The sequence below is a fragment of the Chlamydotis macqueenii genome, chromosome 9, assembly GCF_036417535.1.
Source record: "Chlamydotis macqueenii isolate bChlMac1 chromosome 9, bChlMac1.mat, whole genome shotgun sequence".
NCBI classification, from domain to species: domain Eukaryota; kingdom Metazoa; phylum Chordata; class Aves; order Otidiformes; family Otididae; genus Chlamydotis; species Chlamydotis macqueenii.
This window is the reverse complement of record NC_141564.1, coordinates 11,330,252-11,356,345: the sequence shown is the minus strand read 5'-3', so window position 1 is coordinate 11,356,345 and position 26,094 is coordinate 11,330,252. Positions and strand designations below refer to the sequence as shown.

At 36.9% G+C, this 26,094-nt stretch overlaps 2 protein-coding genes across 7 annotated transcripts in view; both read left to right on the top strand.

The window, feature by feature from the left end:
- The window catches only part of ATR (ATR checkpoint kinase), a 37,079-nt gene extending 19,834 nt beyond the window's left edge, over positions 1-17,245 (top strand). The window contains exons 24-45 of the mRNA XM_086754792.1: positions 73-210; positions 1,360-1,567; positions 2,037-2,215; positions 3,102-3,266; positions 4,420-4,511; positions 5,086-5,177; positions 5,525-5,702; positions 6,737-6,913; positions 7,303-7,462; positions 7,996-8,175; positions 8,607-8,749; positions 9,179-9,276; positions 9,601-9,833; positions 10,633-10,767; positions 11,393-11,593; positions 11,911-12,054; positions 12,800-12,950; positions 13,423-13,579; positions 13,711-13,864; positions 14,806-14,957; positions 15,186-15,291; positions 16,633-17,245. Of these exons, the coding sequence (XP_086610918.1) occupies positions 73-210; positions 1,360-1,567; positions 2,037-2,215; positions 3,102-3,266; positions 4,420-4,511; positions 5,086-5,177; positions 5,525-5,702; positions 6,737-6,913; positions 7,303-7,462; positions 7,996-8,175; positions 8,607-8,749; positions 9,179-9,276; positions 9,601-9,833; positions 10,633-10,767; positions 11,393-11,593; positions 11,911-12,054; positions 12,800-12,950; positions 13,423-13,579; positions 13,711-13,864; positions 14,806-14,957; positions 15,186-15,291; positions 16,633-16,806 (3,417 nt within the window). The 3' untranslated portion in view covers positions 16,807-17,245. The remainder of the gene's footprint in view (positions 1-72; positions 211-1,359; positions 1,568-2,036; positions 2,216-3,101; positions 3,267-4,419; positions 4,512-5,085; positions 5,178-5,524; positions 5,703-6,736; positions 6,914-7,302; positions 7,463-7,995; positions 8,176-8,606; positions 8,750-9,178; positions 9,277-9,600; positions 9,834-10,632; positions 10,768-11,392; positions 11,594-11,910; positions 12,055-12,799; positions 12,951-13,422; positions 13,580-13,710; positions 13,865-14,805; positions 14,958-15,185; positions 15,292-16,632) is intronic.
- A 1,203-nt stretch (positions 17,246-18,448) lies between these two features.
- The window catches only part of XRN1 (5'-3' exoribonuclease 1), a 42,244-nt gene continuing 34,598 nt past the window's right edge, over positions 18,449-26,094 (top strand). For 5 of the 6 annotated variants that reach the window (XR_015259404.1, XM_086755024.1, XM_086755025.1 and 2 more), the window contains exons 1-7: positions 18,449-18,568; positions 21,520-21,752; positions 22,664-22,761; positions 23,151-23,260; positions 23,353-23,463; positions 23,704-23,786; positions 26,003-26,090. Coding sequence is in view for 5 of the 6 variants with exons in the window: in XM_086755024.1 (XP_086611150.1) it covers positions 18,494-18,568; positions 21,520-21,752; positions 22,664-22,761; positions 23,151-23,260; positions 23,353-23,463; positions 23,704-23,786; positions 26,003-26,090 (798 nt within the window). In the remaining variant the exon portion in view is untranslated. Of the gene's footprint in view, positions 18,569-21,519; positions 21,753-22,035; positions 22,096-22,663; positions 22,762-23,150; positions 23,261-23,352; positions 23,464-23,703; positions 23,787-26,002; positions 26,091-26,094 lie in introns of those variants that run through there. The other variant, XM_086755027.1, reaches the window with a different exon arrangement.

The window sequence follows — 26,094 nt, the reverse complement described above, 5'->3', positions numbered from 1 at the left end:
GAGACCTATTAATTGTTGAGGCATTTACGCTTTTGTAATGATGCTTTTCCTGGAAATAATATTTTTCTACAGGTGCGGCATGATCTTGCCAGAAAAGTTTTCGATTGCTGCAGTATTATGATGAAGAATGATTATAAAGTGACAATTTATCTGCTTCCACACATCCTTGTCTATGTCTTGCTGGGATGCAGTCAAGAGGATCAACAAGAGGTAAGATATATAAGAAGGTAGTGTTCTTTATAGGAATGTTCAGGAGCTGCTCTTTGTAAGAGCTGTTCAACTCTGCAGAATTGCTGTAGACCTACATTAACAAATTGTATAGGTGTTAAACTCCTTTTCTTGTATTAATAATGTACATTTTCTGCCAAGGTTTTGAATATACTCATACAAGTTTGTATTGAACTGCTTTTCCGTGGATTTCCATCTGTTTCTTGGGTGCAGCCTAAGATGAGATATTACAGAGTTGATTATGATTGCAGTAACATCAAGACCTACATTGGTACAAAAGGAAAAGAGTACAACACAAACAAGGAATAAATTGAACTTATACACTTCCAAGAATTTAAACATATAACTTTTTACTCTCCCTTGCATACACCTATAATTTAATTGGAAAAGCTATTTAGCTAAAAGATTCATGCAGAGCAGAATTCATAAATGTTTTGTAGCAAAGCACGGATAAGAGAGAAAAGAGTCATCCAGTCTGCTTTCCTTCAGTTTGCTTTAGCAGAAGTTGAAGACACTGAAAAATATAACTTACATTCTATTAATTTGAAATTTCACAGCGAAGATACCTGTGTTTAAACATTGTGTGTCGGTAGAGGTGTGTGGTGATTCTTGTGTGAACAAGTACATCCACAATAAGCATCCATTTACGTATGTTAACTCATGTTCTGTGGACTAAAACAGGAAGCAGATCTTTCAGCCTGATGTTTACTTAAATATAAGCAAAAAGTAGGTCTGTGATCTGGTAGCCAGTAAATAGCTTGACTCTTATCAAACCTTGAAGTATTGTCTTTTCAGAAGAAATGTGGTAGCATTCGTTGTGTTTTGAAACCTAAATTTCCAATAATTGTGATGGTTATACTGAATCCAGGGGTTTGCTTTGCAAAGGCTTTCTCCCTGTATGGGATCTCCTGACAACAGCTGCTACTTGGTTTGCCATTTCTTCCACTTAAGATTTTGGGACAAAGAGAGCTTGCAAATACGGCCAAAATTATTAAAATATGCAATCCTAATGTTTTCGTTTGGTTTTTTTTGTTTGTTTGTGGTTTTTTGTTGTTGTTGTTAATTGCTGTTTCCTACAATTTTGATGCCTGTATGGAACTTCTGTCTTTTATCCTATTAATGTTTATGTAGGTTTATGTGGAGATTATGGCTGTTCTGAAACATGATGACCAGTCTATTAGGAGACTTGAAGACAGTGCCTCTGATCTAAGTCAGCTGAGCACACAGACAGTGTTCTCCATGCTTGATCATCTAACTCAGTGGGCTAGACATAAGTTTCAAATGCTTATTGCTGAGAAAAATACTAGCAAGTCTAGCAAAGACAGAGGTGATCTAAAAAGTGAGTGATGTTTATTTTATTTAAAATGGCATTTACATTCTTCAAATAAGCATTTAAATTTGCCACTTCACATTATGACCATCTAAGAATGCAAAATTACTATGTTAGTCTGCTTTATGATTTCTTACTATTGTATTGTGATCTCCACTCCCTTCCACCCCAAATCCATTTTTTTTTAATGCCTATTGTGAGAAACACAGATTCAAAATAAAAAAAATAAATGATAATTTCTTGGTAGTTTCTGAAGGTTCAGTTCAACATATTCTATGTTATCTTGCAAGATGTAGGAAGTTCATCAGTATCATTTTAAATAAATTATTGTTGAAAGAAGAGAAAAATGTATTCTTAAATTAATCAGATTATCTCACTAATTGTAAAATCAATTAACTGAGTTTTTATGCGTAAAGTAATTATTATAAATGAAACCTTAATGGACAGGCTTCTTAAAATGTTGGGTTTTTTTCTGTAGCATCAAATGAGGACTATGGAGAATATCAAAATGTGACACGTTTTCTAGACCTCATACCTCAGGATGCACTAGCTGTGGCTTCCTTTCGCTCTAAGGCTTACACAAGGGCTGTGATGCACTTTGAATCATTCATCACAGAGAAGAAACAAAATATTCAGGAGCATCTTGGATTTCTTCAGGTTCTGAAGTTCTTCTTGTTTATTGTTTGTTTTAGACATAGATGAATAAAGCTTTGTCAAATTCTTTGAGATGGGCAGAAGAAAAGATGTAGTCGGGCTCTTGACATTGGATACAAGTGTTTAGTCATCTGTCTTTCAGTACTTTCAGTACTTCCCCTTGCTTGGCATGCTTCTGAGATGAAAAGGAAGGAGTAGCTTTCTAGTGTACAATAAAAGGCTGTAAAATCCTGAAAATAGTTAAATGTGGTTTTGTTGAAAGTATAGCATTTATTGCTTTTAATTAACTCTCTGCCTTTTGTCAGAGAAAACACAGCCAACTATAATCACAAAAGAAAAGTGGCAAAACGCATTTGAAGGAAAGCTAAGTGGCTTATTTTAAAGTAGAGAAAGAGCTGATGCTAAGGGTGTTGAAAATGGTTTAAATTCTTTTGAAGAAGTATTTTAACCTGTGAGATGAGCCTGTTTTTGGGTCCTTATGGTTTATATTCCTCAGTGACATTTCAATTTTGAAAAACTTAGTATGTTACTTATCCACCTTAAGTAATCTGCAGCTTCATATTATACAACTTTGTCATGTAATAACAGGATATTTATTTTGCCCTTTAAACAGATAATTTCAGGTAACTTGATGTGTTATTCTTTCTTACTCTTTCTCTAGTATGAGAGCATGGTATTACAGTTTGCTAAGGAAAAGTAGGGCTCAACTGTGGAAGTAGCCTAGCAAAGCTGACATTTTCCATGGAAGTCTAATGCCAAGAAATCCTACGGAGTAGTTTGTTCTTAATTTCCAAGAAGATGCGTGATTCTGAGCATGTTAAATATAAAGTATCTGCTTGTTGTCTTAGAGTAGTTTTTAATGTCCATTTCCAAATCTGTTTGAATAAAGAAATTGTATGCTGCTATGCATGAGCCAGATGGAGTAGCTGGGGTGAGTGCAATTCGGAAAGCAGAACCATCTCTGAAAGAACAAATCCTTGAACATGAAAGTATTGGCTTGTTAAGAGATGCGACAGCCTGTTATGATAGGGCTATCCAACTGGAACCTGATCAGGTAAATACAAGACAAATTCCCTAGATTATTTTTTCAATATATATGTAATTATTATTTTTTAAAATCTTTCTTCACTAACACAAGACTAAGCCAAAAATACCTCTTCAGAATATTTAAGTAGAATGGAAATGTAAGAGTTTGCTTGAATAATTATTGCTATTGGAAGTGTCTTATGAACAGGAACAAATCTCTTAGTGGGTTTATACTGTAATTTGCAGCCTTGGTTTAATAGTCGGATGCTTGTACCCAGGTTTTTCCTGGGACAGCTTACCAGTTAAAGTTCAGCCTTTGCTTAAATACCCATCAATACTGGTACATGCCAAGAGAACTATTAAAGCAAGTTACCACTGGTTTTATTCAAAGTAATTCTGACTTACTATTTTCGATTATTGACTTCCAGGGAAAATCTTCATAATATAAGAGCAATTGGAAAATAACTAAAGAAAATTTATAATTATTTGTCTTCCATTCTCCTTTTCCTTCCTTTATTTGGAATATATGTATACGGTATTGTAAAGCTGAGCAGTACTGGAAAACCATCATGCTTTTCATATGCCGAAGTGAATATCAAGATGTGATGATAAACACAAAAAGGAAGTTGAAGACATGTATTACCATTTCTGTATTTGAAATACTTTTTTAATGGAAATTGGTAAATGTTTCCCAAGCTAGGATATCCCTATTTCTTGCAGTTCCCCATAAAGCAGAGGTAATCTAGCACAGCTGATAACAGGTGTTTTGATAGCCCTACTTCCTTCCCAGATTATGGAAAACATTTTTATGAAGAGTGAAATTGCTTTGGGTTTTGGGGTTGTTTCAGTCTTGTGAGTTTTTCCTTCCTGTTGTCGTTCATTTCTTTAAATTAATTTTTTATTTGCAGCTCTGATATGGGTATTAATTTATTAACATCAAACTGCATTTGTGGTGAGGCGCGTTTCAAAAATTACCTATAGTGATTTAAGTTCTTTGGTAATCATAGATTTTTTTTTTTTTTAACGTTTGTTTAGCTTATACTGTTATTGGTTATGCCTTTTCATATTACAAAAAAGCATCCAAGGGGATATATTTCCCCCTTCAGACTGCCATGAATTTCATGAATGTGTGTGTGGTTTTTTAATTTGGTTTTTTTTTTTTTTTCCCTCCTTATTTCTAGATAATTCATTATCATGGTGTAGTGAAGTCCATGTTAGGCCTTGGTCAGCTGTCTACTGTAATTACTCAGGTCAATGGAGTGCTTGCGAACAGGTACTATAAGCATCTAATACAACGTTTATTCCAGTAATGTGAAGCTTTTATGTTACATCTCTGTCTCAGTAGCAGTTTTTGCACATTATCAAGCATTTGAGGCTTATCAAGCATAGCAGTACGAAGTTAGAAAACTTCAAGTGCCTGTCTATAAATTAATTTCAAGACTTCCCAAAACGTTAGTACTTCTTGTCTGCATTGCATACAGTGTTGATATGTGCTTTAATTTGTTAAATAGAATCTTTCATTCTTTGTCTTCCATGTTGCTTGTTCCGTAGCTGTTCTGTAAAATAATAGGATAAATGGATTGGAAGATGCTAATTTTTAAAATGTGCCATAGAATTTAAATACAATACTTGGAAATTGAATTTGTGGGAGCGTGTTATACAGCAATTTTTTTTATCAATGCGTTTCCTTTGTTTTTACTGAATTTTATTAGCAAAGTTTTCAAGTAAGCAAAGTTTTATATAAAGAATATTTGCTAATATAATGTAGAACTAACCTACTTGGGGGGAAAGGAAAAAAAAAAATTAATCCAGCACAAGCTTTTATTGCCTTTGTTTTCTTTTTATAGATCTGAATGGATTTCTGAATTGAACACTTATAGAGTGGAAGCAGCCTGGAAACTGTCACGATGGGATTTACTAGAAAATTATTTGGCTTCAGGTAAGTTATGATGATATCCAAATATGAATACTTCCTTGTGTTTCTGAACAAGTGTATGTTTTAGTGTAATAATCCTGAATGAAGGGGCAGCTGTTGTAATTTTTTTGGTCTTGTGAGTGTAATTGATTGGAAACTGTGTAGTCTTTGAGTAGAAATTTCAAGTGAGTGCTGGGTTTGTTTGAGGGGCTGGATTGTAGGGTGGAATTATACAGTATTTCTAAAGTTAAATTCATTAATTCTGAGAGAAAATTATTTTTCCAGTAGTATGTTAAGACAAATTAGCATGTTCAGATTAAGCTGCTTGAAGAAACAGAGTTTGAGAGACTCTTTTTTTCCCCCCCTAAAAGATGTAAAGTCCACTACTTGGAGTGTTAGACTTGGACATTTGCTATTATCAGCCAAGAAGAAAAATGAAGCCACGTTTTATGAAACGCTCAAGGTTGTTCGAGCAGAACAGATTGTACCACTTTCAGCAGCAAGTTTTGAAAGAGGATCCTATCAGCGAGGATACGAACACATTATCAGGTTTCTGATTTTCGTGTTGCTATTTTCAAATCCAGAAATCACATAATCAAGGATACAGCACCAAGAATTTTCCATTTCCACACTAAATGATATTGCTGTACAGTTTCTGTCACCTCTTTTTTCCACCGCCTCCCCCCCTTCCCTCCCATATACTCACCCAACTGGAACCCTTTGATTAATTGGGAATTTTTATTTTCCCCCATGAAAAATGTTTACCCTAAAACTGTGGAGTATAGTTTTTCAAAATCGGCAAGCAAGTTTATGTAAACATCAGGTAATAAAAATCAACAATTTAATTCCATGCTTAAGTAGTACTTAGAGGCCAGTAACTCCATTAACTTAAAACTGTTGCTTTTAATCTGTATGGTGGCCTAAAGCACTCCGTTCTTTTATCAACAAAAAGTAGTAAAAATATATACCAAATTGTTTTCAGTAGTTGTCTGTAGTAGACTAACAAATGTTTCGAAATAGATTTATCTGTTGACCTGGGCTACTCGGAAGCCTTCAAACAGTCACTGTTTCTCTGTCAGATATACCCACTACAGATATACTACACTACCCTCTGCCAATGAGAACAGGCTCTCTGCCTTGTAGCTTTACAGTGACAGCGAATGATAATGATAGTTTTAAAAAAATGGAGTAACTTTATTGTAAAGGAGGTGTTTAAGTAACAGCTAGTATATTTCCTCTAAACTGGTATTTGTTGAAAATACCAGACTTCTTGAAGAACTATTGCTAGAAATAATGGATATAAATATTCTTTCTAAAGATTGGCTTCCTCTCCAAGCGATCTTCATTGTCTCGGTGTTCAGCATTTCGGCAATAGTGAGGAAATAAGTAATCAGTTTACAAATCCTTGATGATGTGTGTTTTTGCTTTTGCTCCATTTTTGCTTTTAAAAGAAGTCCTACTATTTGAAATTACTTATATGGCCAGCTTTTAGAAAGAAAATGGCAAAAGTTGTGTAAAACTTGCGTATGTCTCAAACAGCAACCAATTTTCAACAATTTTCTGCATTTATTTTGCTAACACAGGTTACATATGCTGTGTGAGTTGGAACACAGTATTGGACCAATATTTAGGCAACCAGATGGTGACCATGGTAGAGATTCCCTGAATTGGTCTGCTCGTATTGAAATGACCCAAAACTCTTACAGAGCAAAAGAACCCATTTTAGCACTGAGAAGGGCTTTGCTTAGTCTCAGAAAAAGGTGAGAACGTGACTATCTCTTGTCTGTCTGTGTTATATTCTCTGTAATATTCCATTTTTCCGTAGGTATGTTAGAAGAGAGAAGATAGAACTCCGTGGAAAATTATATTGTAGACAAAAGCAGTGCTCTCCAATATTACATACCTTCAAAATAGAAGGGAAAACTGGTGTCTACAGGAAAGATAGGGGAGAAACGGGGAAAGAATGTTTGCCTTAATGGAAAAAAGATGAAACAGGTGCATTACAAATAATTTTAAATTACCATTATGCAGTGTATAGCTTATTGAGAGATTTTATTTGTATTTCAACACATTGTGATACTTAATTCAGATTGTAAAGTAGCATTCATGACTGAAATTTTTTAATTTTCTGCAAAAAATGTCTCTGCAGCCAGGATTACAGTGAGCTTGTTGGTCAGTGTTGGCTCCAGAGTGCTAGAGTTGCAAGAAAAGCTGGTCATCACCAGACTGCGTATAATGCTCTTCTGAATGCTGGGGAATCTACACTCTCAGAACTTTATATAGAAAGAGCAAAGTGGCTCTGGTCCAAGGTAAAGAAAACAAAAATGCAACATACTTTCTTACATGCAAGATAATCTTTAGTTTTCTTCAATAAAAAATACACAATCAGTATACATAAAACGAAGTATGTCAGCTGGGACTATCAACAGATTCTGGTTGCAGTTGAGCCACGGGAAGTTTTTTGCCTCCAACTGCTAGTCAGCCCTTTTCTGTATTCATTGACTTTTCTGGCAGCTATGTGTAAAACTGAGGGATTACCTATCAAAGCAGCACAGGCAAATTTAAGTGATCTAATAATAGACCTTTCCTTAATTTCTATCCTTTTAACTAATAGAGGTAGGTGTCAAACATGGGAGCAATTATTGTGGTAAACCTAAAGGGACAGCAATGCTGAGATAACAAGGGAGTATAAGAAGCATCTGAAGTCAGTAACATTCACTTACCACAGCCAGAATGGTCTAGAGCACCATCAGGAACATAGCTTTGCCTTAGTAACAACTGTGAGATGGAAGTTTTACGTCTTTTATTTCAAGTATATAAAATGTTCTCCTCTTTCCCTTAGGGTGAGGTTCATCAAGCACTCATTGTTCTCCAGAAGGGGGTTGAGTTATGTTTCCCTGAAAACAAAGCACCATGCAATACCAAAAATCAGCTCATCCATGGTCGGGCAATGCTGCTAGTGGGCAGATTTATGGAAGAAACTGCTAACTTTGAAAGCAATGCAGTTATGAAAAAGTATAAGGTAATTTGACATGCTGGTGTTAACAAGACAGTAGTTTTGAATAATAATAATAATAATATATCCCGTAAGTAAGCTATCATTAGCCTCCTAATGATGTCAAACAAGGATAACCTCTATGAGATTAAACAGTGTATAATCTTTCCTAGTTGAGGAATCCTATATCCTCCTGTCTTAAATTATCTTGCTGTCTCCAAGTCCAAAAGGTATTTTAAGAACAGTCTTCTAGTTTGTACAGGCATTTATCTTGGGGCAAAATTACAATTTTGGAGTTACAGAGTTACAATTAATACTTTTTGCACGTACTTTGCACAAAGGTAATAGAAGATTCTTGTTTCTTGGGAGTCTTTTTTATTATTATCGGCTTATTTTTTTTTTTATTTTACCTTTAGCATCCTCTCAAAAGTAATTCTCTCTTCTTGATTTTGTTGCAGGATGTTACAGTTTTCCTACCGGAATGGGAAGATGGACATTTTTATCTTGCTAAATATTATGATAAATTAATGCCAATGGTAACTGACAACAAGATGGAAAAACAAGGAGATCTGATTAGATACATAGTTCATCATTTTGGGAGGTTAGACCCTAGGGGAACTTCTCTTAGTGTCTGTAGAAGGATGACTATTAAACTGAAAAAAAAAAAAAAAATTTTATAGGAATATGTCATCTTTCAACCATTCAGACTGACTCAAATTTGTATGCGGTATTGTAAAACAAAATACTGCATGCTTCGTTTGGTTTTCATACCTAATGAATTTTACTTTTGCCTTCAGACTAAGCAATTGTTGTCTGTCTTGTGTGGCAGTTAATTATTGCATCTGCAGTTTTGATTAATAAAACCAAAACCTTTGTGTATTAGTAAGCTTTTAGTTGTTGCAGATACATTAAAATACTGAATATAAATTTCTGAAGTCCAGAATGGAATGTGGAACAATTAAGGATGTCAAGTTTGTAATGCTTCTAATATAAATCATTAACATGCTGCGATTTAAACATGTAATCACAGGTCCCTACAGTATGGAAACCAATTCATCTATCAGTCAATGCCAAGAATGCTGTCTTTATGGCTGGACTTTGGAGCAAAAGCATATGAATGTGATAAAGGTAGAACACTTTTTTTCAGTATATACTTCCTGTGTCATTCTTTGGAATATATAATTGAAAGAGCAGTCAAGTATATTTACAGTTCTTTGTTTTGACTTATTGCCTGAGATTATATGGAAACAAGAAAGTACTATTATTATTTTAAATTATAAGATCTTAACATGCACAAGAGTAGCAATTATTTTAATTCAACCCTCTAGAACTCGAGGGGTTTTTGCTTATGAAAATTATCAACAAAATATGTTTCTGTAGGCTTGATTTAAATGACTTTACATTTCTAGTGGACAAAAAGGAACATCATCTTGTCTTCTTGTGTTTTTTCAGCTAGCCGTTCAGAACGTGTTCAAATGAAAAATGATTTAGCTAAAATAAATAAGGTGATTACAGAGCACACGAATCACCTGGCACCTTACCAGTTTCTGACAGCTTTTTCTCAGTTAATCTCCCGAATCTGCCATTCTCATGATGAAGTCTTCGCAGTTCTGATGGTGATTGTTGCTAAAGTGTTTTTAGCCTATCCACAGCAAGCCATGTGGATGATGACTGCTGTGTCCAAGGTACCTTGATCAGTACAGCTATGTTACCTCAAATACGTGTATTGTATATATACACCTTTATTATTAAGTTTGTAAAACTTTTCATCATAGAGAAATGTGAGTGTAACCTACTTTAGTTTAAAATTATAAGAAGGAATTGAGCGTTTCAGTTGCTGTGATACAGTGTTGTGGAACAGAGTATTAATGCTGTCATGGCAAAAGATTTTATTTTGGTCTGAAGTTCAGATGTTACAGTTGAAATATTCGAAATCGGAGTGCTAACATGCATCCTGGCTTGTTTGATGTATTAGGAAAGGAAACTTGAATAATAAATAGCTGGTGAATCGGACAGTTACAGACAAGATTTTGTTGGTTTTAGTAACTGTAATAGTGCTTCCAGTTTTATAATCAAAGAATTAACTCTGATTAAAATGAGATGGATAGATGACTTAGTCCTAATACTTGGGAGTAAGGTCATTTGAAAGCAAATTGGAAAGCATGGTCCATACTACTTCTTTAAGGCTGAGGAAATAACATTCAGGATACACTGGCATATTCTTGAATATTGGCCTTTATGTTGTGGGACTCCCAAGAATGGTTTCAGAAAATAATAACCCCCACACAACCCCACCAACCATAACACTTGGGTACTTGTGCAGCTACCAAATTTCAGTTTGAAAACATCCTTCTCTAGATATTAAATATGGCAAGCAATAAGTAGAGAAAAGAATATATTCATTACTCTGGGGTGCTTTTTTTTAGGATTTTTTTAATTGATTTGACTGTTGTTTAATACATTTTAACTTTCCTCTTTTTTCAGTCCTCCTACCCTACGCGTGTCAATAGATGTAAGGAAATTCTAAACAAAGCTATTCACATGAAGGAATCTTTAGGAAAATTTATCGGAGATGCAACACGCCTTACAGATAAGCTACTAGAACTATGCAACAAACCGGTACTTAGAAAAATTAATGCATGTAATAAGATTATTCAAAAATGTTATACAAAAGCTTATTCTGTTGCTTTCATTCGCCAATTCTCATTGCATTACTGAAATTTAACGGAAAATACACTAACTTCTAAAAGTTGTTGGGTTTTTTTTGTTTTTTTTTTTACTTAATAAAAATATTTTTTTAAAGTAGAAAATAGTTCTAAATTGAGCACGTTGTAAAATATTTGTGTACATAATGGTACATTTCACAGGCATGGGCTTTACATTGTTTTGTGCTTTCATGTGTGATTCTTGCCCATTAACTTTCCCAGAGTTATAGTATAAAAATAGGTTGGTTGTCTTTTCATGAGCAAATTAACTTTATAATAAAGGTAAAATTAAAGTAATTCTTTCATTATTCTGTATTTACACTCAGAGTGAAAAATATATCTGCCATAAAGTCCAGATATATTTATTTTTGACTGCTCCCATTTAATTTGAAATGTAATTTGCCGTTTTTCTTATTACCATAAGCATTTATTATTATATTCTGTCCATTAGTTAATGTGAAATAGCAGTAATATTTTATGTGCTAATTGTTAAGTTTTGAACAATTTTTTTTTTTTTTTTTTTTTTTTTGTCCCCCAAGGTTGATGGAAACAGCTCAACGTTAAGCATGAATATTCATTTCAAAACACTTAAGAGATTAGTAGAAGAGCACACATTTAGTGAAATTCTAATTCCCTTGCAATCTGTAATGATACCAACTCTTCCTTCAATTCCCGGTACACATGAGAACCATGACCCTTTTCCTGGACACTGGGCCTACATCGCAGGCTTTGATGATACGGTAAGCCTCTAGCTGGCACCTCGTTTTAAACTTCATGTTAAGCAAATGTAGCTGCAAATATATCTTAGTTCCCTAGAAATGGAGGAAGTGGGTAGGAAACTTCATAGTTACTTTCATGGAAACTGAGTGGCTTCTGTCATAACAACCAGAGACAGATATGGCCTGTTGGTACTTAGATAAAGTTTTGCCCTGAGGTTAATGTGCTGTAGCGCTGTGGAAGTGGTAAAGTGATTGGCTGCAGTGGTTTGTTACAATCAGACACTTTACTGTGAATGGTCTGATATAGGTGTTAATAAAGAATTTATTGTTTTCCTTAGGTGGAAATTCTTGCCTCACTTCAAAAGCCAAAAAAGATCACCTTAAAAGGTTCAGATGGAAAATCTTACATTATGATGTGTAAACCAAAAGATGATCTACGAAAAGACTGTCGGCTCATGGAATTCAACTCCCTTATTAATAAGGTTTGATTAATTGGCAGTCAGGTGCATTATACTTACTGACCAGGACAAATGCTGAACTGTCTAACAAAAAGAACAACTTACCTTGCAATAAAGCTTGCTGGAAGAAAAGTAAACTGTTGCAAAACACCTTATCTCAGTGGAAATCAATGGCAATTGATAACGTGTAACTTCTTACGAACTTGTGAAAATAATAATGAAATACAATATTTTGCCAAAACAATTGCTTATTCCAGCAAAAACATACAGGAAAAGCTATTCACAGTAAATAAATAACTGCAAACTTTCTGCTATCGTGCTTCATATTTCTTACTCAGTATTTGCTAATATTTTTAAGGAGAAATAGGTACATTCATCTTTTTATACTAAAACTGTTGCCACACTTGTAGTTTAGTTATATTTTGCTTCTCGGCAATATGCTTAAGGTCAAGGTATCATGTTTTTCCATGAGCCTAAAGCAAATTATAGCACCTCTGAAACACTGAAACCCTTATTTCAAATACTTTAAGGGATTTGATATGTACAAGTTATGCAGTTTGACTATTTTATTGCAAAAATCTCTTTTAAAATTAATTTTGGAGAACAGGAGAGATTTTTGCTTGCATTTGTCCTGCAGAGAGCGAAGCTTAGAATTTTAAATTCTAGATTGTGTGATTGGAAAATAGATATAGATAGCATGGTTAATGTTATTGATACCTTTTGATCCTATCTATGTTATCTGTTAATCTCACTTTTCTTTTGTGAATAGTGCTTAAGAAAAGATGCAGAGTCGCGTAGACGAGAACTCCATATTCGAACCTATGCAGTTATTCCATTAAACGATGAATGTGGCATAATTGAGTGGGTGAACAATACTGCTGGTTTAAGAAATATCCTGATAAAACTTTATAAGGAGAAAGGTAAAGAAATATATATTAGATTATAGTGATATTTTATTTTATTTTATTTTAAAGGGCTTGTGTCTTTATTGGTAAATGAGACAAACAGCAAGGATCAGACTAAATTCTAGAAAGATGCAGTCACATGTATTTTTAACTATCTGCAATATATTATTATTCATATGTGTGGTAGACTTTTAAATGAAAGAGAATTGGTGCTTGCAGTAAACAAGTTCCTTATTAGAACAGAAAACGCTATCATCATAATACATTCGCTCGCAGCCCAGAAGGCTAATCGTATCTTGGGCCGCTTCAAAAGAAGCGTGGCCAGCAAGTTGAGGAAGGTGATTGTCCCCCTCTGCTCTGCTCTGGTGAGACCCCACCTGCGTCCAGCTCTGGAGCCCTCTGCACAGTAAAGAGATGGACCAGTTGGAGTGGGTACAAGGTTTGTATTTGGAGATTTCTTTGTCCTGATTGAGGAGGTCTATTACAGGTATCTATATGACCGGAAAAGAATTGCGTCAGCATATGCTTCCAAAGTCAGCACCTTTGTCGGAAAAGCTGAAAATGTTCAAAGAAGTCCTTCTGCCTCGTCATCCTCCTCTCTTTCATGAATGGTTTCTTAGAACATTTCCTGACCCTACTTCATGGTGAGTGACTGGGATTGGGGTAGCTTAAGAATATCTCCTTTGTGTATTTCACTAAACCTTAATGATACTACCTAATAAAGACAGATAACCCAAGGAAGTGACTTAAATATACCTGATTCTTATTTTCACAGGTACAACAGTAGGTCAGCCTATTGTCGTTCTGTTGCGGTTATGTCAATGGTAGGTTACATACTTGGTCTGGGAGACCGTCATGGTGAAAACATCCTGTTTGATTCTTTGACTGGTGAATGTGTGCATGTGGATTTCAACTGCCTTTTCAATAAGGTGAGAAATGACACTTGCTGAACTTGCTCTTTATTTTACATCCATGTGAGTTATAAATTTCTACTGTCTTGGGTTTTTTACACTTTTTTTTTTCTTTTTTGTTTGTTTAGTTTAACCTCTCTGTTGTGTTATCTCTCACTTTGTCTCTTATTTATACCAAACAACAGTGTGGGCTGTGTAAAGAGTATGTGATTGTTCTGTGTGATTCTGCATGAATGAAAATCAGCTTTTTGATTTAGCCAACATCACATAAGCTGATGTGGACACACTGAAATGGCCCAAATTTTAGCGTTTGTATTTTGTGACTCTCTCTCCACTACCATCCTCCAAACAAAGCTGTAATAACTAGATTTAGAATTCCGCTGCTGTGAAGAGTTTGGGGTTTTTTTTCTCATACAAATTCAGCAGAAAAATTCCAATGGCTTTGTAAAAATAAACAGCAGAAATTGTGGCCAGAGTGGGATTTGGAGTTCTAGTGCTTCTGTTGAAAGATGCTTTTGGTGTGGAATATGTGCCCTTTTTAATTCAGATAAGTGAGATAGACATATTGTTAGTTTGCTTCTCCTGTGTTCTTTTAAGTTAGCCTAAGTTGTCCTACATAACCCTTAATTTAAAAAAAAAAAAGTTTTTAAGCTGACTTGTGTTATTATAAAAGTTAGCATATTGCATGAGACTAGAGAACATCATTATGTATTTAGATCAAAATCTTATACCTTGTATTAGTGTATTAAAACAGGCGAAAAGAGGTTATTTGGACATGGGTATCCACTGTGATTTCCCTTTAATGCCTCAGAAGGACTGGTCTGAGCAAACATCTCGTCAGCTAGGAAACTGCCACTGACAAAGATGGGGAAAAAACCTAAAACCAGTGCAAATGTTACCCTTTACTTTAATAATGCTTAAAACACTTAAGGCTTACTCTTTTTTTATCAATGTTAAAGGGAGAAACTTTTGAAGTTCCAGAAATTGTTCCCTTTCGTCTTACTCATAACATGGTTAATGGAATGGGTCCAATGGGAACAGAAGGTCTCTTCCGAAGAGCTTGTGAAGTCACAATGAGGCTTATGCGTGATCAAAGGGAGCCTCTAATGAGGTACTGGTTTTGCTACAAACTCTGAAAGATCTGTCTGTGTCTGAAACAGTAACCGCTGGTGAATATTCCAGCCTATGCCTATCATGAAGCTCAGCCTTACGATGTATGACATGCAGTTAAATATAAAACAATATAAATATCAGTGCTGACTTTAAACTCTTGTCATTGATTTGTTTTGAAAATTAAACATATTATATGTCTCTTATCCCTTTTTTTTAATTTATTTAGTGTCTTAAAGACTTTTCTCCATGACCCTCTTGTGGAATGGAGTAAACCTGTTAAAGGGAATACAAAAGCACAGGTGAATGAAACTGGAGAAGTTGTCAATGAAAAGGTTAGTTGAAAACAAGCACATCATAGGGTATTCAAAATTCCATTATGGTTGGAAGTTATATATTTTCTAATTGAAACCTTAACTTTCTTGTTGTTTTTTTTTAATTAAAAAATCCCTCCGGTTGTTTCTTCTCTGGGTTGATAATTTTTATGCATAGAGACTACTTTTATTGATAGAAAATGTAATTTATCTACTAAAGAACCAAATAAAATAGAGCCTGTGATTCTCTATTAGTGTTACTAAATCAAGGACAAAATCCACAGAAGCAATAGGATAGGTGAGGCTGCTTCCCCTCACTCTGGCTGTGGCACAGTCCTCCAGATTTACAGTGATAGTAACATCTGTAGTCCTTTCCATGCGTATTCTTGTGCTTTTCATGAGTAGATGTTTATTACTGAAAAAACAAGTGCCTTGTTACATGTCAAGGAATATTTAAAATTAGCATTTCATAAGTATTGCTTGTTTTGTAGCTGCTGATAAATACTATATTGTTCATCCAAAATATAGCTTGCACAGCCTGTAATATTTATTCTCTTTCCCTTTTGCAAAAATTCTGATTTGTCTCCTTTTTGCTTTAAGAGGAATATTTAGTGAAAATAAGTATGTGTGATAGCAGATAAAACTTACAGAGCACTGATAAACATGACAACTAAGATAAGGACCAGCTACAGAACTGAAGCTGTATTAAAACAAAGAATTTAACTGAGCTGTTTGAGCACAGAACTTCTCCTAGTCTTCAAATAATTACTAACCAGGCTGTATTCACATAGCCTTTGTTTTAGTTACAGGACCACCCACCTAGTTCTATATGGTTAATTGTTTTTTTCTGGGTAGGTGCCAATGTTATGCTTGAGCTGTAAAAAAATGTAAGTATAATTGGTATGAACTAGCTACTGTAGTAGGCCTCAGAACAGCTCGTCTTGAGTTGCTCATCACAATGTGTTATTAGACTTCTTCATTTTCAGGTGCTCATCGTTTTGGCCTAAATTTTCCAGACTAGGTATCTTTCATTTTATCCAGAATTCCAAGGAAAAGGCTGGGAAAAATTTGCATTTATTATATTAAAACATTAGAATGCTTTATTGGAATGAAATAAAGCATTCTAATGTTTTCAAAGCATAGCTTTTTCAGTCTTCTCTGGTAATTTTTATCTGTAATAATGTAAGGCGAAAGTTATACCTTGACCAAAAATTTTCAAAGTAAATGGTGTCGACATCTGGGTTTTGTATTAAATTAGCATACGGATTTCAAACACACCCGAATAAATACTTTTTTATTTTAAAAAGTGTAAGTTCATGGATAGTAGCAACATTCATTTTTTTTCTTTTTCTTTGTTTCCAGGCCAAAACCCATGTCCTTGATATAGAACAACGGCTGCAAGGTGTCATTAAGACCAGAAACAGAATAAAAGGATTACCCTTGTCTATTGAAGGGCATGTTCATTACCTTATTCAAGAAGCAAGTGATGACAACCTGCTCTGCCAGATGTATATGGGCTGGGCTCCATATATGTGAAATTTGTTCACTTTGGAACAATACCATTCACAAGTGATGTAGCTGTAATATTCTTTAGAAGGTATTAATCAGTGAAAACTGGTTACTTCTGTTGATTTCTGATTGTGAGCAGCAGAACAGTCCGAAATCTATGTGAAATATACAGTACACTTGCAAGTATGTTATGAATGCACTTGCAGATGTGTAACGTGTACGACTTAGGTTTTGTATACCCGTAGAAGGCAGTACATAGGAGCTGCTTAAAAATAAGACTGTGCAAGTCTCTGCAAGGTTCTTATGTACACACCGACTCTGACTATATGGAAAAAAAATCACAGTGGTGAAAGAATGCACTCTAACTTCATAAAGCACTGTATATTTTTGTAAAGATTTTTCTAATTCTGTTTACTTGTAGATTAGTAAATCTGATATTAAAGTTTTAGACTGAGATGATATAAAGTGGTTGGTTCCAATACTTCTACTCATAGTTCAGAAGGTCTTTATAAAAATAATATTTATTTTCAGCACTAGACCTTTGACTTTCTTCCACATGGGCGGGCTATGTCTAGAAAAGCATTTGGGATCTTAAATCTTACCGTGAGGAAACTGGTAAAGTGTTACAGTGTTCTGAAACTGTTTCCTTAGCCCTCGCCTGCTGCGCTAAGAAGCCCTTGTGAAGGAAATGAGAAAGTTGTGAGTTACAGGACCCTGGCCGTGTGGCTTAACACCAGTGCGGGAGGCAGGGTGTCGTGTCTGTGACTCTCCAGAACTGAGTGTGTGAGAGACCCTCTCTTCCCTCCCTTGTAAGAAAGTGTGTCTGTAGTCAGTGGTTTTCAGACTGTTTCAGAAAAAGTGTTTTGACATGCGTAAGAGTAAGTAAATATATTCAGAGGGTGTATATACTAACTTACAGTAGTGCTTGCTTCTCCAGGCATCCAAATTGTAGGGACAGGAGAGGGAAGCTAGGGAAAAACTATACTCTTTTACCCTATGCTAGGATATTATTAGAACTTTTGTACTGTATTTTTGTTTCTGCTGTTCCGGGAGATAAACAATGCTGCTAGTTTTTGATCACAGTGATGCTGTGTTGCAAGACTCAAGTTTTAGTTGAGCTGAACTCCAGACGCTTCGGTGAGTACGTTCAAATAATGGGTTTACAACTGGTTATAGTGGGTTGTGTTTCTCTGGGGAACTAGTGGGTCATCTTACGGAAGTGTTGTCACTGTTCCATAAATCTGAAGATTTTTCTAAGTAAGATTTTTTGGACCCTACTCGTTCTGTGTGCGAGGGTGGGGGGTTTCTCTTGTCTTTGTCAGGCTTCATATCCTGACACCACAGAGGGCAGAGACCTTGCAGGCAGCCGTTGCACCCGCCGCCGCTCCGCGAGTTCCGGGTTTCCATCGCACAGGGCCCAGGCGTGCCGCCCGCAGCGGGCCGGGCCTGGGGGCCCTCCCGTGTGGGCTGTGCTAGGGGAGAGGCGAGGCGTCCCGCCTCTAACGCTACCGGCCGGCGGGGGAGCAAGCGCGCGGGGCGACGGTTACGCCCGCGGGCGGGGGCGCTCTGTCCGCCGCTCTCTATGGTCGGCGCGGGGTGGCGCAGTGGCGCGGGCGGGCCCGGCTGTCAGCACAGCGCGCCGGAAGGAGGGCGGAGCGCGGCCCGCGGTTGTTTGGGTTCGGCGGGGCTGCGAGGGCGGCGGTGAGCGGTGGCCATGGGGGTCCCCAAGTTCTACCGGTGGATCTCGGAGCGGTACCCCTGCCTCAGCCAGGTGCTGAAGGAGCATCAGGTGAGCTGGGAGCGGAACGTCGCTGCCTGTCGAGGGCCCGTCTCCGCTCCGCACCGGGGCGGAGGAGAGGGGTCCCGGCCGGCCCCTCGGCGGGGCGAGGGAGCGGGCCTGGTCCCCGGCCGGGCTTGCCTGGGCCGGGGTTGCCGAGCTGAAGCCGGCTCGCCGAGAGAGGGGTCCCACAGGGCGAGCGGCTGCGCTTGCGGCGGCGCCTCGGCGGGACCCGCAGCCCGAAGCGGCCGAAAGTCGCGGGGTGGCGGCGTGCGGTGGCTGGGACGCGGGCGAGGCTCTCGGAGCCCCCCCGAAGGCCCGAGTGTCCGAGCCGAGGTCGCCGTTGGCAGCGTGCTGCTGGAGCCCGCGGCGCAGGCACTTGCGGTTCTCGTTACGTGCCCCTGATCCCTTCGGGGCGCCTGGACCGAGCCCCCGCTGTTCCGCGAGCAGACGCCCGGCCCGGAGCGTTGCCCCGCGGCGTGGCGGGCTCCGGCTCCCCGCGGCCGGGCTCTCTCCTTTCGCTTTTGTTTCCTCCCCGGCCCGCCCGAAACTTTGCGGTGCTTCCTTGGTCCCGGCGGCCCGTCACCCCCCCGCCCCGGGTAGCAGCGGTTGGAGTTTGGTGGTTACTGGGTTCAAAGGCTCGGGAAGGGTACTGCTGCTGACGACGAACGGCACAGCAATGATGGGGAACGGGTTTTACAGCTCTGCTGCGTTTCCTTGTTGTCGCCTGCTTTGGGCAGTTTGTATTAGTAGCAAAATCGAGTTGTTGAAGCCTGAAAAAGGAAAGCCTCAAATAACGCTTTTAACAGTCAGGCCCAAAAGTTGTTTTTGGAGAAATCACGTTTGGGACCTGTTGGACACAAGTTCTTAACTTTTCATTATCGTTTTCAACTGACACAATGGATGTGGTTTTATAGCCTGAATAAAGATGTTCTGAAACTGGTTGGGTGATGATTGAAGGCACATTGAGTGTTAATACATTTAGCGTAAACAGGCAGCATTTTAAAAGGTTAAATAGCTGTTGTATCAACGTGTCTAAGATGCCCTGCTCAATTCCAGGCCTGGATGTTTGACCCCTCCTTCTAGTTTCAAGGCAATTTTCAAAGCTCAGGTCTTTGCTTATGATTTGTTGGATTTCACTGCAGTGTCTTACACTGTCTGAGTAGCAAGGCAGCAGCAGTGTGTTCTGGCTTTTCAGGTGTTTTTCTTAAAAGCCTGGGCTACTCACTGAAATTGGTGGCAGCTTTAAACTTCTGCTGAAGAGCTGTGACCTGTGGCAGCTGGGGGAGTCTGCGTGTGTCTGCTGTAGCCAGGGGGATAGCAGCAGGGGGTAGTACCTGTCAGGCTTTCTAAAAGAGGCTGTTAGAACTGCTGTTAAAATAAACACAGAGCACAACTCAACTTTAAAAACACTAATGGCATTCTCTAGTTAGTCTTTCTGAAGACTAGATGAAGTTAGGCTTCAGCATTAGCGTGTATCCCCATTCTTCCTTTTCTCTGCCAGACCACTTGAATATAGACTGACACATACTAGCATCTAGATTAGGATTTTTGTTTGCTGTTACAGAAAAAAACTACTCAGAATAAAAGGCAATTCCTATGTGGAAACACTTCATTATTTTTAAATCATATTATAGCCATGCTTCTTTAGAAGGTCAACTGTTCTCCGTCTATATGTTGCTTCTAAGTAAAAGCTTTAGTTTTAATCTCTTCAGAATGCTGTCTGTTTAATGCCCCCCTCTTTTCCTATCTAATAGTGGTGCCTGTGTGGATGATGGGGTGTTTGAGCGTGTGTGAGAGCAGTTTGGTTACTGAATTTAACTGTACTAAATATCGTTGTGCACAACAGAAGACTAAGTATTGCAGGTGATCAGAGATCCTTCCTGATCCTGCCTCTTGTTTCTTCTCTTTGTCATTCCTCTTTCTGAAACACAGTTATGTTTCTCTTACATCAGGATGATAAATACAAATCCAACAACATGCCTTTCAAAGTTATGTAAAGATCTGTCAGCAGCAATACTACAGAAAATAATGAAAAGTTAGCAATGCCTTTTTGCAGTTATAACAACAGGAGGATTTTTATGAACAGTCACGTCAGTGGATTAAAGAATAGATTTGTTTATATGCTCTTGTGCATATTTGGTAGTTTTTGGCAACAAAAAGATAACAGCCCCCTTGCTTCATATGTTTAATGATGTTTGTGCTCTATATGTTGCTTGTGTATATTAAGGGGATGGTTTTTACCTGTAGCAGTCCAGTTTTCTTTTAAGAAAGTTGGACTGCTACAGATAAAGGTGTTAGAACAGAGAATTACACAGGAGAAAAAACACATTTGGAAAGCGTGGCAAAGAAATTGATGTTAATGTTGGTAACTCCACTCTCTAGACTCACAGGTGGCGGATAGCATAGCTAGAGAGGCAGTGTGGTCATGGTAGGAACTGGTTAACAGAGGGAGAGCCTTAAATCTTCTTAAGCTGGCTTTGCTTTTGAAATACTAGTGGAAACTGCATACTCAGTTTTGTAGTTTTTATTGTTTCTAGTGCAGGTGTGCAAGACTGAATCAGTGAAACGTGTGGGGTTACAAAAAAAAAAAAACAAAAAAAAAACCAAAAAAAACCAACTATCTCTTCCTGAAAAGTGTGATGTTTATTTGCTTTTCCCTTATACAACATAGAAGATTGGCTGAGCACAGGGAACAGAAGTCCTGAGGTACTGGAAACGATCAGGATAGGATAGGAATCTGCAGCTGACTTTCTTTACTGGGAAACTTGTAATAATGGATTGCAAGTGCAGACAAACCCATAACCAGTCAAGATATTCTTAGCCCATTGGTGTGCAGTAGATTCCAGGGAGGTCTTCCCACCTCAGCTTGTTTCCAGAATTCATGAATCTCAGCCACACCTTGGGCAGCGATTGCATCGCTTCAGCTGTCGCCACATGGGTACTGACTGTGGCTTTTGTAGATTCCAGAATTTGACAACTTATACCTGGACATGAATGGCATTATACATCAGTGTTCACATCCAAATGATGATGATGTTCACTTCAGAATCTCCGAAGATAAGATTTTTGCTGATATTTTTCACTATTTGGAAGTACTGTTTCGCATTATTAAACCAAGGAAGGTCTTCTTCATGGCAGTTGATGGAGTAGCTCCAAGAGCAAAAATGAATCAGCAGCGTGGAAGACGTTTTAGGTGAGAATATTTGTTCTTGCTTTGTCTTTAGGATAGTAAACACTTTACAAAATTACTTAAATGTATACCATGGAAAGTAAAATATACTGTGAGTGGTTGTGCCTTTGACAGTAGCTTTAATTTTTACTTAGATGAGGATAACTACCTGTAAAATCTTAAAATCAAAATTCCAAAAAGGAAAGTTTGCTTGTTACTTTTTCTGTGTATGTGGGATGTGAGGGCAGGGGGACCTTTTTTCCTATGAAATTTTCTGTGAAATCAATCTGCGGTGGAGCTCTTACAGGTGTCTCTGATGGCTTCATAACCTGTGAGAGTCTTTGGTATTTGTGAGTGCTAATTCTAGGTAAGCCTTTTTGGTAACTATAGTGGAATGTTCTTTGACAGCCATAGAAGAAATGAAGTTTCTAATGAGACTCTGGTTTCCTGTTGATACCAGTTAGTAAGCTAGCTCGAATACAGAGCTGCAAGTAGATTTCACAATGCTAAGAATTATATAAATGTTTTGGGAGATGCGCAAGCTTTTTTGAAGACTACTGTAAGGGAAGAAAACCAGTGGTCAGACAGTACAGGGATGGTGAGTGAAATACGACATAAACAAACTGGGGGAAAGGGACAAGAGAAATTATTTTCAAGCAACTGTTGGTCTTTGTGGGTTTTTTGTTTTGGGGTTCGGATTTGGGTTGGGTTTTTTTAATGAAAAAAAGGAGATAGAAAAGTTATTTTTAAGCCTTCCGTTGTATCTGAAACAAGTTCAAACTCTATTCAGGAGTTTAATTTCTCTCCTTTTTTAAGTACACTCTTTAAAAAAATCAACTGTATGTATTTTGTCAGTAAAACTGTACTTAGAATATTAACATAGGGATGGTATGGTTCTTTTTCTATTCCCTCTCTCCAACCCTGTTTTGTTTTAGATCAGCAAAAGAGGCAGAGGATAAAATAAAAAAGGCATTAGAAAAGGGAGAAACTCTCCCTACAGAAGCTAGATTTGACTCCAACTGTATTACCCCAGGTAAGATAATTTGTTAATTATTTAAATTTAAATGTTTAGATTTTTGGTTTTGCATCTATATTATGGCACTATTTTCCTGTCCTAAGGCGCCTTTTTTTTTTTTTTTTAAACTAAGAGGACAGAATTGGTAAAGGCTCAAGTAAGGGGAACAACTTGTGAGAACACAAGTTTTAATAACTTTTATGAGGGTTGGAATACTATCTCATTCTAAAAAGTTTTTAGATTGCTATGGAAAAAATGAAAGCTCTTAGAGGGAAAAAAAGCGACTGTCCCCTTCATCTCTTGCAGAGTTTTTATTTGTTGTTATTTCATTAATACTTTTGATATGTAAATGTAATTTTGAATGACTAGTGAAAAGCTTTATGTTTAACTTAAATTTCTGTTTTCAGGAACTGAATTCATGGCCAGGCTGCATGAGCATCTTAAATATTTTGTAAATATGAAGATTTCCACAGACAAATCCTGGCAAGGAGTAACAGTCTACCTGTCGGGCCATGAGGTCATTGTATTTTGTTAATATTTTATTTTAAATAAATTTGTATTTTATATAAAAATATATACTGATGAATTTTGGTGGGGTTTTTTGTGCAGACTCCGGGGGAAGGTGAACATAAAATTATGGAGTTCATCAGATCAGAAAAAGCAAAGCCCCATCATGATCCAAACACAAGACACTGTCTGTATGGCTTAGATGCTGACTTGGTATGTGCAATTAAAATAATACAAACAACAGAAGTTTACAATAAAATGTATGTCTTTGATGTCTTTCTAAATGCATAGGGTTCTAAAATGTTATTAAACAAGCACATAATTTCTTATTCCTGCAAACTTCTGAATTTGTAATGAAACAGAACTGCAAAATTTCTTTATACTGCTCAAATCTTGAGTAACAGTTTAAAGAAAATAACAAAGTAAGACCTTTCTAATATCTCTTTGTAATAGATTATGCTGGGATTAACAAGTCATGAGGCACACTTTGCGCTCTTAAGAGAAGAAGTCAGATTTGGTGGTAAAAAATCTCAAAGGTGAACTAATTTAACTTTACTTTTGTTTTATATATGATGAAAATAAATCCAGAAGATACTGGGTGACTGAAATAGTTTTATTGATTGCATATTAGATTAGTAAAGTCTTAGTTTATTTTTTTGTGTGGAAAATAGATGATGTTAAAGAAATCAACTTGTTAAGTTGTACATTTAAATTAGTTTACATGACAAAATGTATCCTGTCAGGACAGCTGATTAAAAAAAATCCTTAGAGCCTTGGAGTAGTGTGCTGCTTTCTTCATATTATGAATGGAGCAGCCCAGGCTTGTTTTCATAATTGTCTTATGCAGATACTGACCTTTTAAAATGTATTTCTGAGGTTTTGTGCATGTAAGTAAATTACTAGAATAATTACTAAAATGAACTCTCCTGAAGTGGCTGACTGGATGCTCCTATTCTGGATTTGCCCGTTTGAACTAACTTGTGGGCTCTAATCAGTCAGAACAAGGTGATTTGTTCCAGAACTGTATATGTACAAGGAGCTGTTCTGAACTAATAGAAAAAATAATTTTGTAATTGTTACTGTGGCTCGGTTCCTTCTTTGAAGGACCTTAAGCATATATTTGCTGGATAAAGGGAGAAGGTGACAGAGAGAGAAAAAAATACAGGGTTTTTGGATATAAAAAGGATTTTGGACAGTACAGTGCTAAGTCTTATAAACGTTTACATAAATGCATCATTTTTGCTAATAAACGAATGTTTTTATTGCCAAGAACAATATGATAAACATTAGAAATAAGTATTCTTTTAATAGTCTTCCGCAGTCAACTTTTCACTAATGCTTGTTCTGTTGATAGGGTTGGCATGCAACATTGTAATGTTTTTAAAAGACCTTGAATCTAATCAGAGAAAAATGTTGGTTTTCTCTTTTTTTAAAAGTAAAATAATATAAAAGCGTGACAGAGTTTTGAGTGATTAATTAAATAAAGTTGAAAATCAAAAGGCAAGTTGTCATTATTGTATTTTTTTTCCTCTCGAGCATTGTTCCATATTTGGCTCCTGTTATAATTTCTGGATAATATTGCTCATTACAGGAATTTACTTCTGGAAGTTACAGGAATTGCCTTCTCTCAATATTGTCACTTTTATGAGTATTTACAGTTGAAAATTTTAAAATACTAAAAATACATACAAATAAACATCTGTCAGCAGTTTCTTGATTAAGATAAATTACTTGGTTTATCAGGATTTTCAAGTCCAGTGCAATGAAGAATAAGGGGCAAAATGTCTCTAGAGTCTTAGAGCATCAACCTGGCTTTGCCTAAGTTCTTTAATACCGATATGAAAATTACATTTTAAAAGTGACATAATTGGGTCTGAAGTTCTCTGCAGCCAAGTGTAGCTCAGAGTTTGCCTTGTAGTCTTCATATAAGCTTGTGTATCACACACATCTTCCCCAGAGGATTTTGGCCAAAATCTACTTATGTATGTGAATGAGTGAACACACAGGTGTTTTTGCTGGTTTGCCGTTGGAGGTGCTCCCAGCTAGTTACAGTATCTGCAAGGTGAATTTAAAATACATTGGTGTTTAGCTCACTAATCTTTTGGTGTAGGTATTAACTGATTTTGGCCGAACGTTGGCTTAGGTATTAAGTAATTTTAGTGAAGAGATGAGAAGAAAGCTGAATGTATGTTGACTAATTTATGCCATAAACAAACAGTAGGTTTGTCATTTGTTTGGTGCCGTAGTACAGATGATACATAGGAAGTACATTTTCAAGTTGAGAATATTATTCTCTTACAAGAAGCGTTTCAAATGACTGCAAATATAACCTAGCCAGTTAAGACATGAATCTGTGTACTCTGTATGTACTCAGACTAGTTCTAAAATAGCTTACAATACATTGTGTTTGGTGGAAAGTTAGGTTAGGTTGTCCGTTTTTTGGGCCATGGGATAATTACTTAAAAAATAGTTAATGTGACATGGAACTCCATAAACGTGCCGTGCTTTCTCTAAGCTAGTTGTTTTCCATACAGTGCAGTCACATCTGCTATTTAGAAGGTTCTACTGCAAAATTTTAGACTCAGACCAGATGAATCCTAAAATAGATTCGAAGAAGTGTTTATACATTACTTCTTCTGTAAGGATATAATCCTAGTAGGATTATTTGGTTTTAGGTAACCTTGGACTTATTAAATATTCATGTTGAAAGTGTATTCTAAATAATTAACTTAATGCTTTTAATAATTTACAGAGCATGTGCGCCAGAGGAAACTACGTTTCATTTATTGCACTTATCGCTGATGAGAGAATATATTGATTATGAATTTTCACCAGTAAAAGTAA